The sequence below is a fragment of the Colobus angolensis genome, unplaced genomic scaffold (assembly GCF_000951035.1).
Source record: "Colobus angolensis palliatus isolate OR3802 unplaced genomic scaffold, Cang.pa_1.0 Scaffold380, whole genome shotgun sequence".
Classification (NCBI taxonomy): Eukaryota; Metazoa; Chordata; class Mammalia; order Primates; family Cercopithecidae; genus Colobus; species Colobus angolensis.
The window spans coordinates 935,190-949,031 of NW_012117155.1; the positions used below are offsets into that span (position 1 = coordinate 935,190).

Below are 13,842 nucleotides of genomic sequence, written 5' to 3' on the forward strand. Positions count from 1 at the left end.
TTTCGGGAAAGCTTAATATGGCAGGTGTATTTAAGAACTCTAGAGTTAGAGTGTAGTATGATAATAGATGACAGTACGTAGATTGGAACCAGGTTGTAAAAAAGCCTTGTATAATATTCTGAAGAGTACAGACCTTCCCATTAAGCATGAGGAAACCATTGGTAGTTTTTAAGCAAGGATTATAATATGATTACATTTGTCTAGAGTGGTGATTTTGTGTGGAGGACAGAATACAAGGAGATGGGAATTCTAAAGTCTTTCTAATAGTCCAGGAGGAATCAAGGACGAGGGAATGGAGATGGAGACCTTTCTGATGTCCGGTGCTGCCTTCAGAGGCAATTGACCAAAAGTATGAAATAAAGACATTCCACAGGTTTTTAGATTTTTAGCTTTGTTCACCCGCTGCACCTATCTCACCCCCACCACATACACACATGGCTATTTGTACTAGCTACCAACGATGCCTACATGCATTCCCTTATGCAATAATCGTTAATTGATCCCCTACTATGTGAGACCATTCTATTTTTTCTAACTATGGTCTAACTTTGGCCTATGGGCCAAAATCAGCTCCTTGCCTGTTTTTTATAAAGTTTTATTGAAACATACACATGTGGCTGGGCACAGTGGCTCACGCCTGTAATTCCAGCACTTTGCGAAGCCAAGGATCACTGGAGGTCAGGAGTTTGAGATCAGCCTGGCCAACATGGTGAAACCCCATCTCTACCAACAATACCAAAATTAGCTGTGGTGTGGTGGCAGGCGCCTGTGATCCCAGCTACTCTAGAGGCTGTGGCAGGAGAATCTCTTGAACCTGGAAGACAGAAGTTGCAGTGAGCCAAGATAGCACCACTGCATTCCAGCCTGGGTGACAGAGACTCCATCTCCAAAAAAAGAAAAACATACACATGCTCATTTATTTACATATTCTCTGTGGCTGATTTCACTTTACAGTGGCAGAGTGAAGTAGTTCTAGTAGAAACCATGTGGCCTACAAGCCTGAAGTATTTACGATGGCCCTTTACAGAAAATGTTTGCCAATCCCTGGTCCAAACTAGTTAATTCTTACTAGAAGAAAGAAGGGAAGGTGTCTGTAATAGTTTCTTAAGGACAGTTTATCTTTGGAGAAATGGCCTTACTAGTAAATAATTTTTTTTTTTTTTTTCAAATCTAGGGTTGTCCTTACTTTTAAGTGACTATGTTCCAAAAGAGGAAAGTAATATTAGGTATTATTAATCAGGGAATGCTGCTTTGGAAATGTGACTGTAAATCAAATGCTTGGTTTTTGGGAGTAGTAATGTTAAAATGATACGGGAGGTTAAAATGTTGGCCTTGCTGATCTAGATGCAGAAGTATCAAGAACCACCTGGAGAGCTGTACAGCTTTTTCTTTTAATGAAAAAGGGAAGAAAAAAGAGCAATATAAAGATGAGATGTAGGTTTAAGGAAACTAGAAGGCTAATGTGGCATAATTTGCAGGCCTGTAGGCCAGGTAATCCTGTGACGAGAATATAAGGATACATAGCTAGAGGCCGGCGCGGTGGCTCGCACCTGTAATCCCAGCACTTTGGGAGGCCGAGGCGGATCACTTGAGGTTAGGAGTTTGAGACCAGCCTGGGCAACATGGTGAAACCCCCTCTACTAAAAATACAAAAATTAGCTGGGCATGGTGGCACATGCCTGTAATCCCTGCTACTCTGGAGGCTGAGGCAGGACAATTGCTTGAACCCGGGAGGCAGAGGTTGCAGTAAGCCAAGGTTGTACCATGGCACTCCAGCCTGGGTGACAAAGTGAGACTCCATGTCAAAAAAAAAGGATACATAGCTAGAGACCAAAATCTGCTCCATACTATTGTATTGAGGACTCATCTCCAACATACTCCTACTTTAAGAATTTTTTTTTTTTTGATGGTATATTGAATAATTGAAAGAATGATAGATTTTGTGAATTACGTCAGTAGGGTTTTCATCTCTGGCTCATGAACTAATGAGTAGGTGGATGGAATATTGTTTTCACTTCGTTTTAATTTCTGTTTCTTTAGGATCTATAGCAGAAAAGCTTTCTAAGGCAAAATTGGGTGAGAGGTCTGTGTGTGTTTCCTCAGTTTTTAAAATCTTTCTTTCTTTCTTTCAGGTTATCCTACCTACAAAGAAAAAGTAAAGAAAAGGCCTGGAGGCCGCCCAGAAGTGATCTACAACTATGTCCAAAGGCCCTTTATTCGAATGTCCTGGGAGAAGGAAGAAGGAAAGAGTCGGCATGTAGACTTTCAGTGTGTAAAGAGTAAATCTATCACCAATCTTGCAGCAGCTGCAGCAGACATTCCCCAGGACCAGCTGGTGGTCATGCACCCAACTCCACAAGTGGATGAGCTGGATATTCTCCCTATCCATCCCCCTTCTGGCAACAGTGACCTCGATCCTGATGCACAGAATCCAATGCTGTGATGCTGATTTTCCTTGAAACCATAGCATGCTACTCTTCAGTGACGTTGTACTCTCCTCATTCTGCACTGCAAGGCCACTGTTCTTCATTGTGAGATGCACATAACAATGTTTAGGATATTGCAGTGTAGGCTCTTTTAAAGACCAAAGGTAGCTGAATGGTTTTTTTAAAAATGAGTACAACTCTAGCATTTTGAAGTTCCAGTTATATAAATGTATTTGTTTACCAGTAGGTTTGTGAAATTGGTTCTTTGTATGGGGGACGGTCCTTTTTCACACATCTAGGTCTTTTCAAAAGTGGTGGAAATTGGCAGCTGGGGTACTTTCAGTTTGGATTGATAGTCATCACACCCCAGATAAAATGCAGAGTATTCTATAGTTGCACTTTATAAATGGTGGTTAAATGGAAATGTTCAAGCCATTTTATAGTTGTGATACACAATGTAATTTAAGTGCTTCTGTCAAAGTATTCCTCGAGTAAAAATTGTATAGTTTGCTGCCCTTGATGAGCAAAAAGTATTTATCTTGGGTTTATCTGAATGATCAGGATGAGATTTAATGCCCATAACTTACCAGTGCAGTTATCTCCAGGGCCGGTTCACCCTTTAGAGTGAGTCACATGCAGGGAGTGTGAAAGTCAGAAGTGGTTTATTATCCAGTCTGCCTTACCCTTAATCTGTTCACAGATATTTATTTACTAATGCTTTTTTTTCTTAAGAGTTACGGGATAGGAAAATGAAGTGTTTGCTCTTCATTTACTAAATGATTGTAAACTTGAGTTTTTCATCAAAATAAAATTCCATTGTTTTAATGTTTCTGACCAAATTTATAACCATGTTGACTAGATTTTTAGTCTCATAACTTCCCATCTCGCTGGTATAAGTATTATTAGAAATAGTAGCTCAAGGAACTTTAACTTATTATATGTGTGATGAGGCATCTAAATTCCCTAATTATAAAATATACTATAAATCAAAACAATATTAGATCTGAAAAGAGTATTTTCTAGCCCAACTTGATATGAAGGGCAAAATGACTTTACTAGTTCATATAGTCACCCTAAGTTTCAGAGTCAGTTTCTCATACTAGTTCAGTGCTTTTTCCATTATACCATGCTACTTTGCTTAGCAAATTATTTATGCAAATGCTATTCTAAATATTCTGTGGTCCAATTCAAGAAGGAATCAAATATTTAGGTGCCTTAGGACTGGGGTCACCTACTATATAACTGAAGTAGTATTAGAGAGGTGCAGCATTAGAAAAGCCATTGTGTTAAATATAATCTTGAATTTATAATTTCAGAGGATTCGATGTTTGTAAGCAGTAACATCTTTGCTCTCACATAAATGAAAATTGCAACAATTTAGAAATGAACTATTTTAACAACACAGCTAAGCTAGTAGCATGGGGAAATTATGCAAGCCCAGAATTGCTATGAAGGCCAGAAAAGCACCACAAATTTTACTGGCGTAGATCATCCTTGAACATCCACTGTAGAAACTCATAATCCAGCCCTGCAACACGTAGGATTTTTTTTTTCTAATTATTTGAAATGTGAACAGTATTTATAGAACAAGGGAAACATTTATTAAAAATATTTAACTGTCTAGTACGTTATACTTTAACCCATATTTATAGTAAAGGATTCTTACAAGGAAGAATAAACGGCTTTATGATACAATTAGTATAAGAAATATCCACATGGGGGACTTCTTTGTAGTGTAAAAACACCATACATCTGAAATGACCATTTGCATATAAAAGCTACCAATGATGCTTCTGTGCACAATGATTAAAAAATTCAACACAAACAGAATCCAAAATATACAATTAATGCAAGCTATCCACAGCTAGCCCAATAATCAATGATGAGGAAACACTGGAGCAGGCTTAGTTCCACTTTGTCTGAAGTTACACATAGTGAGATTGACTTGTATCAATGGCTCTGAGATGGCTTTTATGAAGTCAGTACATAAAAGCTATTCTCTCCTTATCCAGTAAGCTTCACAGACTGTAAAACTCCACCAGTAATGCACTTTGATACTATAGCTGTTGCCAAAGCAACATGTAGGGTTTACAGTGGCCATGGCAAGTCACTAAAGTCAACAGGGCCACCCAGTCCAGCATCTGCTTCCAAGAGGCTCATGATGACAGCCATTGCTGCCTCATCATTACTGGGACTACTTGATCCTTGGTCGTTGTCAATCATGTCTATACCTATGTGGGGGTTCTCACCTGTGGGAGGAGATAAAGACAGGTCAGTGATTTTTTTTTTAAAAGCATCTTTAGATTAAGTAAGCAATTCCTAAGCACACTTTTAATAAGAAGGTTACATTTAATGGTAGGGTGAGAGGCTGCTTTTTGGGCTGCATGGTTATCTTTTTTTATATTGCTGTTTTTCAGAGGAAAGTACCAATTTTTAAAAAATACATAAGACATAAGTGGGGTTAAGCTGTGAAGAGACACATCTCTAAGGAATCAAATGATCATTTTAGAAATAAATACAAAGTGCTTAAAATTTAATAAATCTTAAAAATATTTGAGTTGAGCTTATTTTAATATTCTGATATAACCAGTTAAGAGGAGTTACAAAAAGAAAGGCAAATAGGAAGGGAGAGTTTAGGGAAAAATAACAGATCTAGAAAGACAAGTAGAGAAAAAGATGGACGTGATGGGAAAAGCAAACTCTTTTCACTCAATGACTTTTAGTACCTTCTGATATGCTTACTAATCACCCTTCTAGGCATTATCTCTGAACCTTCATTAGCTTCCTCTCTGAAGAGATTATGCCCCACATGGGAGAAAGCCTATGTCTAGGTAGCTGTAGCCTCCTCTTGAGTTCCAGGCACAAATTTGGACCTCCACCAAAACTCAAAACACTGAAGTCAACTTTTTAGAGAGTTAAACAAATTTTAAACTTTTATTCTGTTCCTATCAAATTTATCTAGGATTAGCTTGTTTCATACAGTTCAGTTCTTAAAACTGACTATGTCAGATGTTTTGCAAGCTCATTGCAATGGAAACGAATAATAATGCCACTTACCAAGAATAGAAGAACTATCAGAATATGGATAACCTGGGTTCTCCTGAGCCTGGCCTGATAGTAGGCCACTGGAAGGAATGTCTGGAGTCCCTCCATTTAAAATCTACAAACAAAAAGAGGGAAGTGTGAAGTTTGAATCAGTATTATGAGCAATGCCAAAAGGAAAATGAAGCATGTTGGAAATGCATGGGGTGGGTTGGGGAGAAGCTTCAAATGGCTTCAGTTTTCTGTTGGGTGATTTCAAACAAGGAACTGTTAAACAGACATGGTCATAGTAAGAAAAAAACCTCTCCCCCAACTGTTCTTTTCTCTTCGTTTTAGTGAGCCCACAGAGGCAACTTAGAGGCTGAATAAAACCCCAAGAGCATTCAACTGCCTGGAATCATGATGCCCACATATTCCTTTAGGACCAATGCCTAAATTTCAATGAGCCCAGCTAGGTATTTCCCCTATAAGGGAATAAAACATAGTGACAGATATTTCTGAAGAAGAAATAAGTGGAGTTAACAAGCTGTGAAGAGACACAGCTCTAAGGAGTCAAATGAACAAAACACTTAAAAGTAAATCTCTTATACTACAGGTGCCAACTTCAGCAACCTGTGGTTTAAGTTCTTAAGACAGGCCACTGGGGAGGATTATTACTGCTACTCAGTAGGAGAATTCTAATTCTGTCTCAAAATCTCCCCTACTCACCCCAGCTGCCTTCCCCTGGCTGAGTCTCAAAGAAGAGCATTCTTTGAGACCTATCTGGATATGCATGAGGAAACAGTTTCGTAGCTGCTCGGATTTCAGGCCTTGCCAGTAGGTGGCATTATAACTTACTTTATTTCCACAGCAATATTTTGGTCTAGGGACCCTTTTACACTCTTAAAAAAATTATTGAGGACTCCAAAGAACTTTAGCTTATGTAGGCTGTATTTATCAATATTTACTGTATTTGAAATTAAAACTAATAGATTTCTTAAATGTAAGAAACCCACTACATGTCGACATAAATAATGAATAGTATTTTAATGAAAAATAACTACTTTCCAAAACAATAACAAAAAATTATCAAGAAGGGTATTAGTTTACATTTTTGCAAATCTAATGTCTGGCTTAATAATTTTCAACTGGATTCTCATATATGTTTTTCCATTCAGTCTATTTAGATACGTCTTGTGATTCAAGTATATGAAGGAAATCCGATCTCCCACAGATAAGTAGTTGGAAAAGAGAGGCATATTTTAATAGACTTTTCAAATAATTGTATTCTTTTTTGATACCACTTCAAAACTTGACATGTAGAAGTTTCTTAAAGGTGAGTTGCAAAGTGGAATCTGAAACCGTATCAATGAATTTTCTGTACTCTTTATATCTTTGCACTTAGGATAGATCTTTTACCCTTACATGATTTTGAAATATCTTGCATCGTTTAGTTAGAAAATATTGGTTCACTGAATTATGCATATCTTCTATATGTTGACACATTTCATTATACAGCATCAAAATATCACCATTGTTAATACTTCCTATCTAATCAACAACATTTTTTAAGTTTTAGGAAGATCTCAAGGTCAAAGTAGCAGATACAAGTTTTCTAAAAATTCCAATTTTTGCTTGAAAGCTCACATTTTATCATTGGCAACAAATGTCAGTCATTTTCCTTGAAGTGACAGGTTAACTTCGTTCATTTCCAAAAAAAAAGTATTCTAAATACACAAAACTGAATGACCATATACAATAAAAATGGTGTCCAATGAAAATAGCAGCTAGTTCAACTCACAACTTAATCACACAAGTAGTTTTTGAGACAAACATCATACTTTGGTATGCAGCACAAGTTCTTTGTGTGTACTTCTCATTTTGTCACAGAGCATTAAAAAGATGTGTACTTGAGAATTTTATAAAAGTAATGATGGACATTTTCCCTCCCTCCTTCCCTCCTTGACAGGGTCTCACTCTGGTTGCCCAGGCTGGAGTACAGTGGCACAATCTCAGCTCACTGCAGCCTCAACCTCCCGGGCTCAGGTGATTCTCCCACCTCAGTCCCCCAGTAGCTGGGATTACAGGTACACCACCATACCTGGATAATTTTTTGTATTTTTTAGTAGAGACGGGATTTCTCTATGTTGCCCAGACTTGCCTCGAACTGTTGGACTCAGTTTGCCTGCCTCAGCTTCCCAGAGTGCTGAGATTACAGGGGTGAGTCGCTGCACCTAGCCATGATGGACAATCTTAAATGAAACTAGCTTTAAACTTTTTTTTTTTTTTTATCGCGAGTGTGTGGTGGTGAAGAATACAGTGACTACTAGTATAGTTTGGTGCCACTTGTCTGATTTTGGTAAAATGCCAGCAGTTTTACCCAACAGTGCTTTTAGCATGAATAGTGCACATTATCAATACAGTGAAAAAATTAATGTTTTAACGTTATTAAGAAAATAGCTTTAACCTTGCAGACCCTTAAAAGGATCTTGTGCCCCCTCTTTCTGGAAAAAGACTGCAGATGACATTTGTAGAAGTGCTGCTTTATCTGAATTTTCCTTAGTGCTTCTGGATGTCTGTACTCTCCTGGGACCTACGGAGGCTCACTTAGGTTTCCTTTTTAGCTTGATCCTGAGTGAAACAACTGCAGGCAAAATGGTTCATTTTTGGACCTTCCAAATTTGAAAGTGACTGGAAAGGGCTGGGTATGGTGCACCATTTAATACTGCTGTCAGATGTAACTGTCTTGTTTAAGCTGCTTTTCTTGTAAGTTCTGCTGCCCAGGATTCATCTCATGAGAACACATCCAAATTTCTTCTCACAGATCCATTTTATAATCCATTCTTCCCAAAGAAAAGGAATAAGTTTCATAAGTGCCTCAAAAATAGCTGGAGCTTTATGATGCAGAGCACAGCTTTTGATTGCTGGTAGTTGTTGATGTGAAAAGAATTGGAAGTCATGAGCCCAGGATTGTAGTTTCGGGCCATACTTATAAAAGGAACACTGAGGAGCCTGGATCTTGTCACTATAATGTTGTGAAGGTGAGATGAAACAATGTATGTGAAAGTTCTTTGAGTAATATTTAAGCCTATACTGGACTGATAACCTTTCAAAACCAAGTAGTAGAATCCCTGGTAATACCAGGAGTCAAGTAAAGTACCTAAAAGTTAACTTGAGAAGCGGAGACTGGAAGACCACCCTAACAAGATGGTGGATCCAATATGCAGGAAGGACCTGGAAGTATAACAGAAGAACAACTAAGACGACGGCTGGCAAGCAGTGTGTGTTAGGGGCAGGGGGACGAGGGGCACGGGATGCCAAACCTAGACTTCACTTGTCAATGGTATTGTGAGCCAAGCACTTTCACATATATTATCTCATAATGGGACCTCATGTGCAAAGATGCTGGCTACCCTAACCAGTATTAGCTCCATCATAAAGAAAACTAGGGCTTGAAAGTTGTACAAGTTCATATAACTAGCACATGGCAAGGCCAAGCTTCGAACCCAGGTCTTTCTTACTTTGTAGTCTTACCCATTAATTTGTTGACTTTCAACCTTTTCGAGGGGAGCAAACCCTTTTTCAAATAGAAATGTTTGCAGAAGATTCCTATATAAAAAAGAAGTATTGCTGCCCTTGCAGAAGCAGGATTTCTGCCCTTACCTTCTCTCCTTAGCAACTACCCTCAAGCCCATCCCACCTGGTAACACCACAGCTCTTGGTAACATGAACAAACCTCCGGGGAGCTCAGTTTTGAAAATCCTTGCCCTGCTTTTGATGGTTTGTGCCCTAGGAGTCCTGCCTATGGAAATTCCTAATATTCTCTCTCTGTATGTGTTTTAAGAGATGGGGAGGGAAGCCATTGTGTCCAAAATGCTGGCCTTTAAACTGTCCTAAGCTCTACTGACATCAGGAGGTATAAACAGATTTATGATTTACGATTAACGTGGGCCTAGGCTTATAAGTTCTCCGGCAAAGATGAAAACAAATGACTGGTTCCTAAACCTATTTATAGTGTAGTCTTACAGAAAGCTCTTCATGAGGGCTGGTGATTGATCCACTGCTTGGATCCAATGCTGTCACACCACAGGAACCTCCAGGCAGCAGATCCCCAAGTATTCTGCAGCTATAAAGCATGGCTTGATTTCCAAAGCAGTGCTGGTGGCATTGCTGTTTCCATTGCCTGCCCTAGACACTAATATTTTCTCCCTTGAAAACTCCTGGCAGATAATGAGAAACTTTTCTATGTGAGGTACTCAATAATCTTTCCCTCATGGGAACTCTTGAATTTGCTCCCTCAGTTAACTGAACTGACAGTTCCCCATTCCTTATTCTTTCTCCCTTCTTCCACTCACACGGAAGAAAGCCTCTGAGGTGCCAGCAAGCCTCCCTAGCCCTACCAGTATGCTTTATATCCAGCCTCACACAGATGGATTTACTTCAAGGAGGAAGTAGTCCAACTTGTCTCAGCAGTCACAGTTGCAATTCCATACTCCCACCCCCAGCATTTCAGATCTTGGGCAAGAGGCTCTCTAGCTTAGGCTAAGAGTCATCAGTCTTACCTTCTTGCCTCCTGGAGAAGAGGCATCAGGGGGAGGCGTACTCGTGATGTTCAGTGGGCTGGAGCCACAGCTAGAAGGCGATGACCCTCTTATCCTGTCAGAAAAGAGAATTACACTGCCTTTTCTTTCTTCAATGGAGTGTGTGTGTTTTGTTAAGGGGTAAAGGTGAGAAAGGGGATGAAGATCTAGATTAGGGTTTGGCAAGCTTTTTCTGTAAGGCCCAGATAGTAGGCTCTCTGGGCCATACAGTGTCTGTCACAAAAGGTCAACTCTGCCTCTGTAGCTTGAAAGCAGCCACAGTCATGAATTGGTGTGGCTGTGTTCCAATAAAACTTTATTTACAAAAACAGGTGACAAGTTGGATTTGTTCTGCAGGCACCTGATCTAGAATGCAGTCCCTAGAGTCAAGCATCTCACTGACAAAGCCCTTGGATTGGAGTTTGCATTCAGTTGGTGAATTTCAAGTAAGTGGCCAGTTTTATTTCCTCACAGAATCCAGGTGAATTGGAGGAGGCCTTCTAAGATCAACCTCCATCTTTGATCCACAGCAAAAAATTTATCCCCTTCTCCACAAACACTGTTTAGCTAGTGAATACTCTCAGGACATGGAGGGCACCAAGCTCTAAAAGGTAGCCTAGGAGTAGTGATAGTAAGAGCAGTCTTCGAAGGCAGTGGTTGATGAAAAATGGGTCCAGGACTTTCTTAGCTAGCATATCTCTCAGAAGATTTATAGAAGGGAAGACTTAGAACTGTAAATCCACCTAAACACTTGTCAGGCTGAAGGACCTCAGGAAAGAATCCATCACTTGGCATTGCAGCTAGAGTTTAGGGAGAGTGTGATGGCAGTTGTGTTACCACAGGGCTCTCAGCTCCTACATGGATGAATGCAGCTTTTGGGTGACCCAGAGATCACTCCTCTACCGCCCAGAAGTCCTTTGGTTCTTGTATTGCCTACTTCTCCAGATTTCAGAGTGAACAAGTTTTCTTTCTGGATTATAAGCTTCTTAACGGCAGTTTACAACTATGTATCATGTATTCTCAGCATGCACAAATAGCTGCTAATTGCTTACAGAAAAATTGCTGAGTGTCCCCCACCTTTCCCTACTTAGGTCTATGAAACCACTATTTTCCCAGGTTTCTCATCTTAGAATTGCTGTTTCATCATTCCTGATTTCATCTTCAAATGCTAGACCTTAGATTACTGATTTCTCTTTTGGCAGTGTCATCTCTGTTGGATAAGGCCTCATTCCTGGGTTATCAAACATGCCCACCTTCTCTCTCCCTATTCCAATGCAACTTCCACAAAACGTAACACAAGACTTTGGATGCTTGTTCAGCATCCTACAACAAATGGGGTCTTACAGGTTTCTTCCAGTCCAAACTGCATAGTATCATTTCTTGGGTTTCTTAATCTCCCATCATAGCTCTGTGTCTCCTTCCTACACATAGCCTGCCCAGTTAGGTAGCTTGTTTCTTGACCCTGAATTTGCCACTCACATGCCCACTCAAGAATATCCCTGACTTTTCTAGAGGGAACATCCACTCTCATTGCAAACCCTGGCTAAGGCCAAGTTCAGATCTTTCCTCCTTCACTTGCTTTGGCCCATGCACTCTCCCTTTTTCCTGTTATCATAAAGAAAATAGACTTCTAAAAGATTTTAAAATTCTTGAGGTCAAGGACTGTTTGATACTGTTCTTGGATGGTCTCAAGCAAAGTATAGGGTATGCAAATGCAAAGTACAGGGTTTGAACCTGATTACACTGCACACTACGCTCATATCTCCTTCCTGATGCAGAGGTCACACCCACTAACCCTGTGGGGTTGGAAGAGAGCTGTGTTACCTATGGGGATAACAGCCCCTTTATGGGCCAATTGGAAAACAGTCCAGCCTCTAATTCTCCTGACAGAATCCAGTGGCAGCAGTTTTTTCTTCCTTTTCTTATTATTATGTTACATTAAGTTGCGTTCTGAAGAATCTGGTTACCACCTTCTCTATTCCCCAAATTTAGACAGACTTATGATAACTGCGTCCCTCTCAATGATTGCTCTTAAAGACAGATTTAATTAATTTTTAAGCACTCACTATATGTCAGGCTGTGTTCCTGGAACTTTCCTGAGTGCCCTCACAATCCTAACACAATTCTTGGGAAATAGTGCTTTCTTTTTATGGTTTAAGTCAACAGACAGCAAGAGGTTAAGTAAGTCTCAGCAGAGCCAGGTAGAGAGACAGGCCTAGGACTCACACGCAGGTGGACTGTTTCTAAGCTCCTTCTCTTTCATATGGAAAGGAAGTCTCTCCCAAGACAGCTAGTAATAACTAGCTGATCTGCTTGGTCTCTAGTACTAATCCTGGGCAGCTCTTTGAAAAAAAAATGAATGTTTTGTTAAGGTCCAGATCACTCTGATAGTTCACAGCTCTACTCCTGCATTCCTGTAAAGTAAAGGTACATCTGTCCGTACTGGGAAGCTCCTTGAGCCATAAGGAAGTCTCCTCAGTAATTCTCTTTAGCTCTGGGCTGTTTTGGTTTAGCATCTTTATTTAAGGCAGGATTTCTTTGTTGGGTGGGGAGCGGGGAACTGTCCTGTTTACTGTAGGATGTTTAACAAGCAGCATCCCTGGTCTCTATTCACAGGATGTTTAAGTAGCAACCTCCCACCCAGTTGTGAAGACCAAAAATGTCTCCTGACATTGCAAAATATCCCCTGGGGGAAAAAATTTCCCTGGGTTGAGAACCACTGGTTTAACAGAGGAACTAGAAGGTGTTACTTGCCTGTGGATTTCCATGATTTCCTCAGCAATCATTCGGCCTATTTTTCCTGCCCCAGCCCGGGTTCCCCCTGGAATCCCTGGAACAGTGGGGTGGGTCCTCTTTGGGCCACCTACAACAAAGGAATCTGAGAGTAGGAAAGGGGAAAACTGAGGAAGAAATACTATTATGTATTAAAGTAAAACCAGTTTATCCCATGATCCACTTGCAGTTCAACATCAGCATTGTGCCTTGAGGGACTTTAGGGCTACAGCTTGTCAGGAAAAGGCATTCCAGCAGGAAAAGGCTCGTTTCCTTCTAGGATCTGAGGCTAGTTTTTTCCCTTCATGCAGCATCTAATTCTTTCCCTTCATGCACTGAAAAAAAATATTTATTGAAGACCACTGTATGTGCCAGGGTTACAGAGACAAGTCCCTGCCCTTAAGGAGGTCACAGTTTAACAGGGAAATCAACAGGATGAACACAATGGCTATAGCAAAATGTCGTAAGTTTGACAGGCAAGCACAAGGCAACCAACCCATCTGGGGCCAGGTGCAGCTTCTGGAGCAAGTTCACCCTGAGCTGAGTCTTGAGAGATGAGTATGAATTAGCTTGGCAGAGAGGTAAGGAGGAGAAAGCATTCTAGGCACAGCAACCAACACGTGCAGGAGCACTGAGGCAGATTAAAACTTGGGAGACTCCTCCAAGGAATTCATCATGAATGATGATGAGAGCATGATAGATGAAACTGGGGCAGCAGGTACCAATCCAATCATGAGGAGCCTCTTGGATGCCGTACTAACGAATTTGGACAGTTTCCACAAGGGAATGAGGAGTACCAAAGGACGATACACAGAAAAGGCACAAATGAGATCTGGGTTATTAGAAAGTCCACAGCAAGGAGAATGAACTACAATGGAGGATGGGGTGGGGAGAGTGGGACTAGAGTTGCAAGGTGATTTGCAGTGATCCAGGCAGCAGATGAGGAGGGTGAAATAGCAACAGTGGTGATGAAGTTGAAGAGACAGAAGGTTCAGGACTCCGTGTTTAGATATAATGAGGGAGACAGCAGCCAGGTTTCTGGC

At 40.4% G+C, this 13,842-nt stretch overlaps 2 protein-coding genes across 11 annotated transcripts in view; one reads left to right on the forward strand and one right to left on the reverse strand.

Moving 5' to 3' along the window:
• The window catches only part of BTBD10 (BTB (POZ) domain containing 10), a 71,509-nt gene extending 68,244 nt beyond the window's left edge, over window positions 1-3,265 (forward strand). For 3 of the 4 annotated variants that reach the window (XM_011954255.1, XM_011954254.1, XM_011954251.1), the window contains one exon: window positions 2,133-3,255. In XM_011954255.1, coding sequence (XP_011809645.1) covers window positions 2,133-2,443 — 311 coding nt within the window. In that variant the 3' untranslated portion in view covers window positions 2,444-3,255. Of the gene's footprint in view, window positions 1-2,132 lie in introns of all 4 variants that reach the window. The other variant, XM_011954252.1, reaches the window with a different exon arrangement.
• Window positions 3,266-4,004: 739 nt separating this feature from the next.
• The window catches only part of ARNTL (aryl hydrocarbon receptor nuclear translocator-like), a 109,111-nt gene continuing 99,273 nt past the window's right edge, over window positions 4,005-13,842 (reverse strand). For 6 of the 7 annotated variants that reach the window (XM_011954261.1, XM_011954258.1, XM_011954262.1 and 3 more), the window contains 4 exons: window positions 12,782-12,890; window positions 10,010-10,103; window positions 5,484-5,586; window positions 4,005-4,675 (listed from right to left, as the gene is read on the reverse strand). In XM_011954261.1, the coding sequence (XP_011809651.1) occupies window positions 4,515-4,675; window positions 5,484-5,586; window positions 10,010-10,103; window positions 12,782-12,890 (467 nt within the window). In that variant the 3' untranslated portion in view covers window positions 4,005-4,514. Of the gene's footprint in view, window positions 4,676-5,483; window positions 5,587-10,009; window positions 10,104-12,781; window positions 12,906-13,842 lie in introns of all 7 variants that reach the window. The other variant, XM_011954257.1, reaches the window with a different exon arrangement.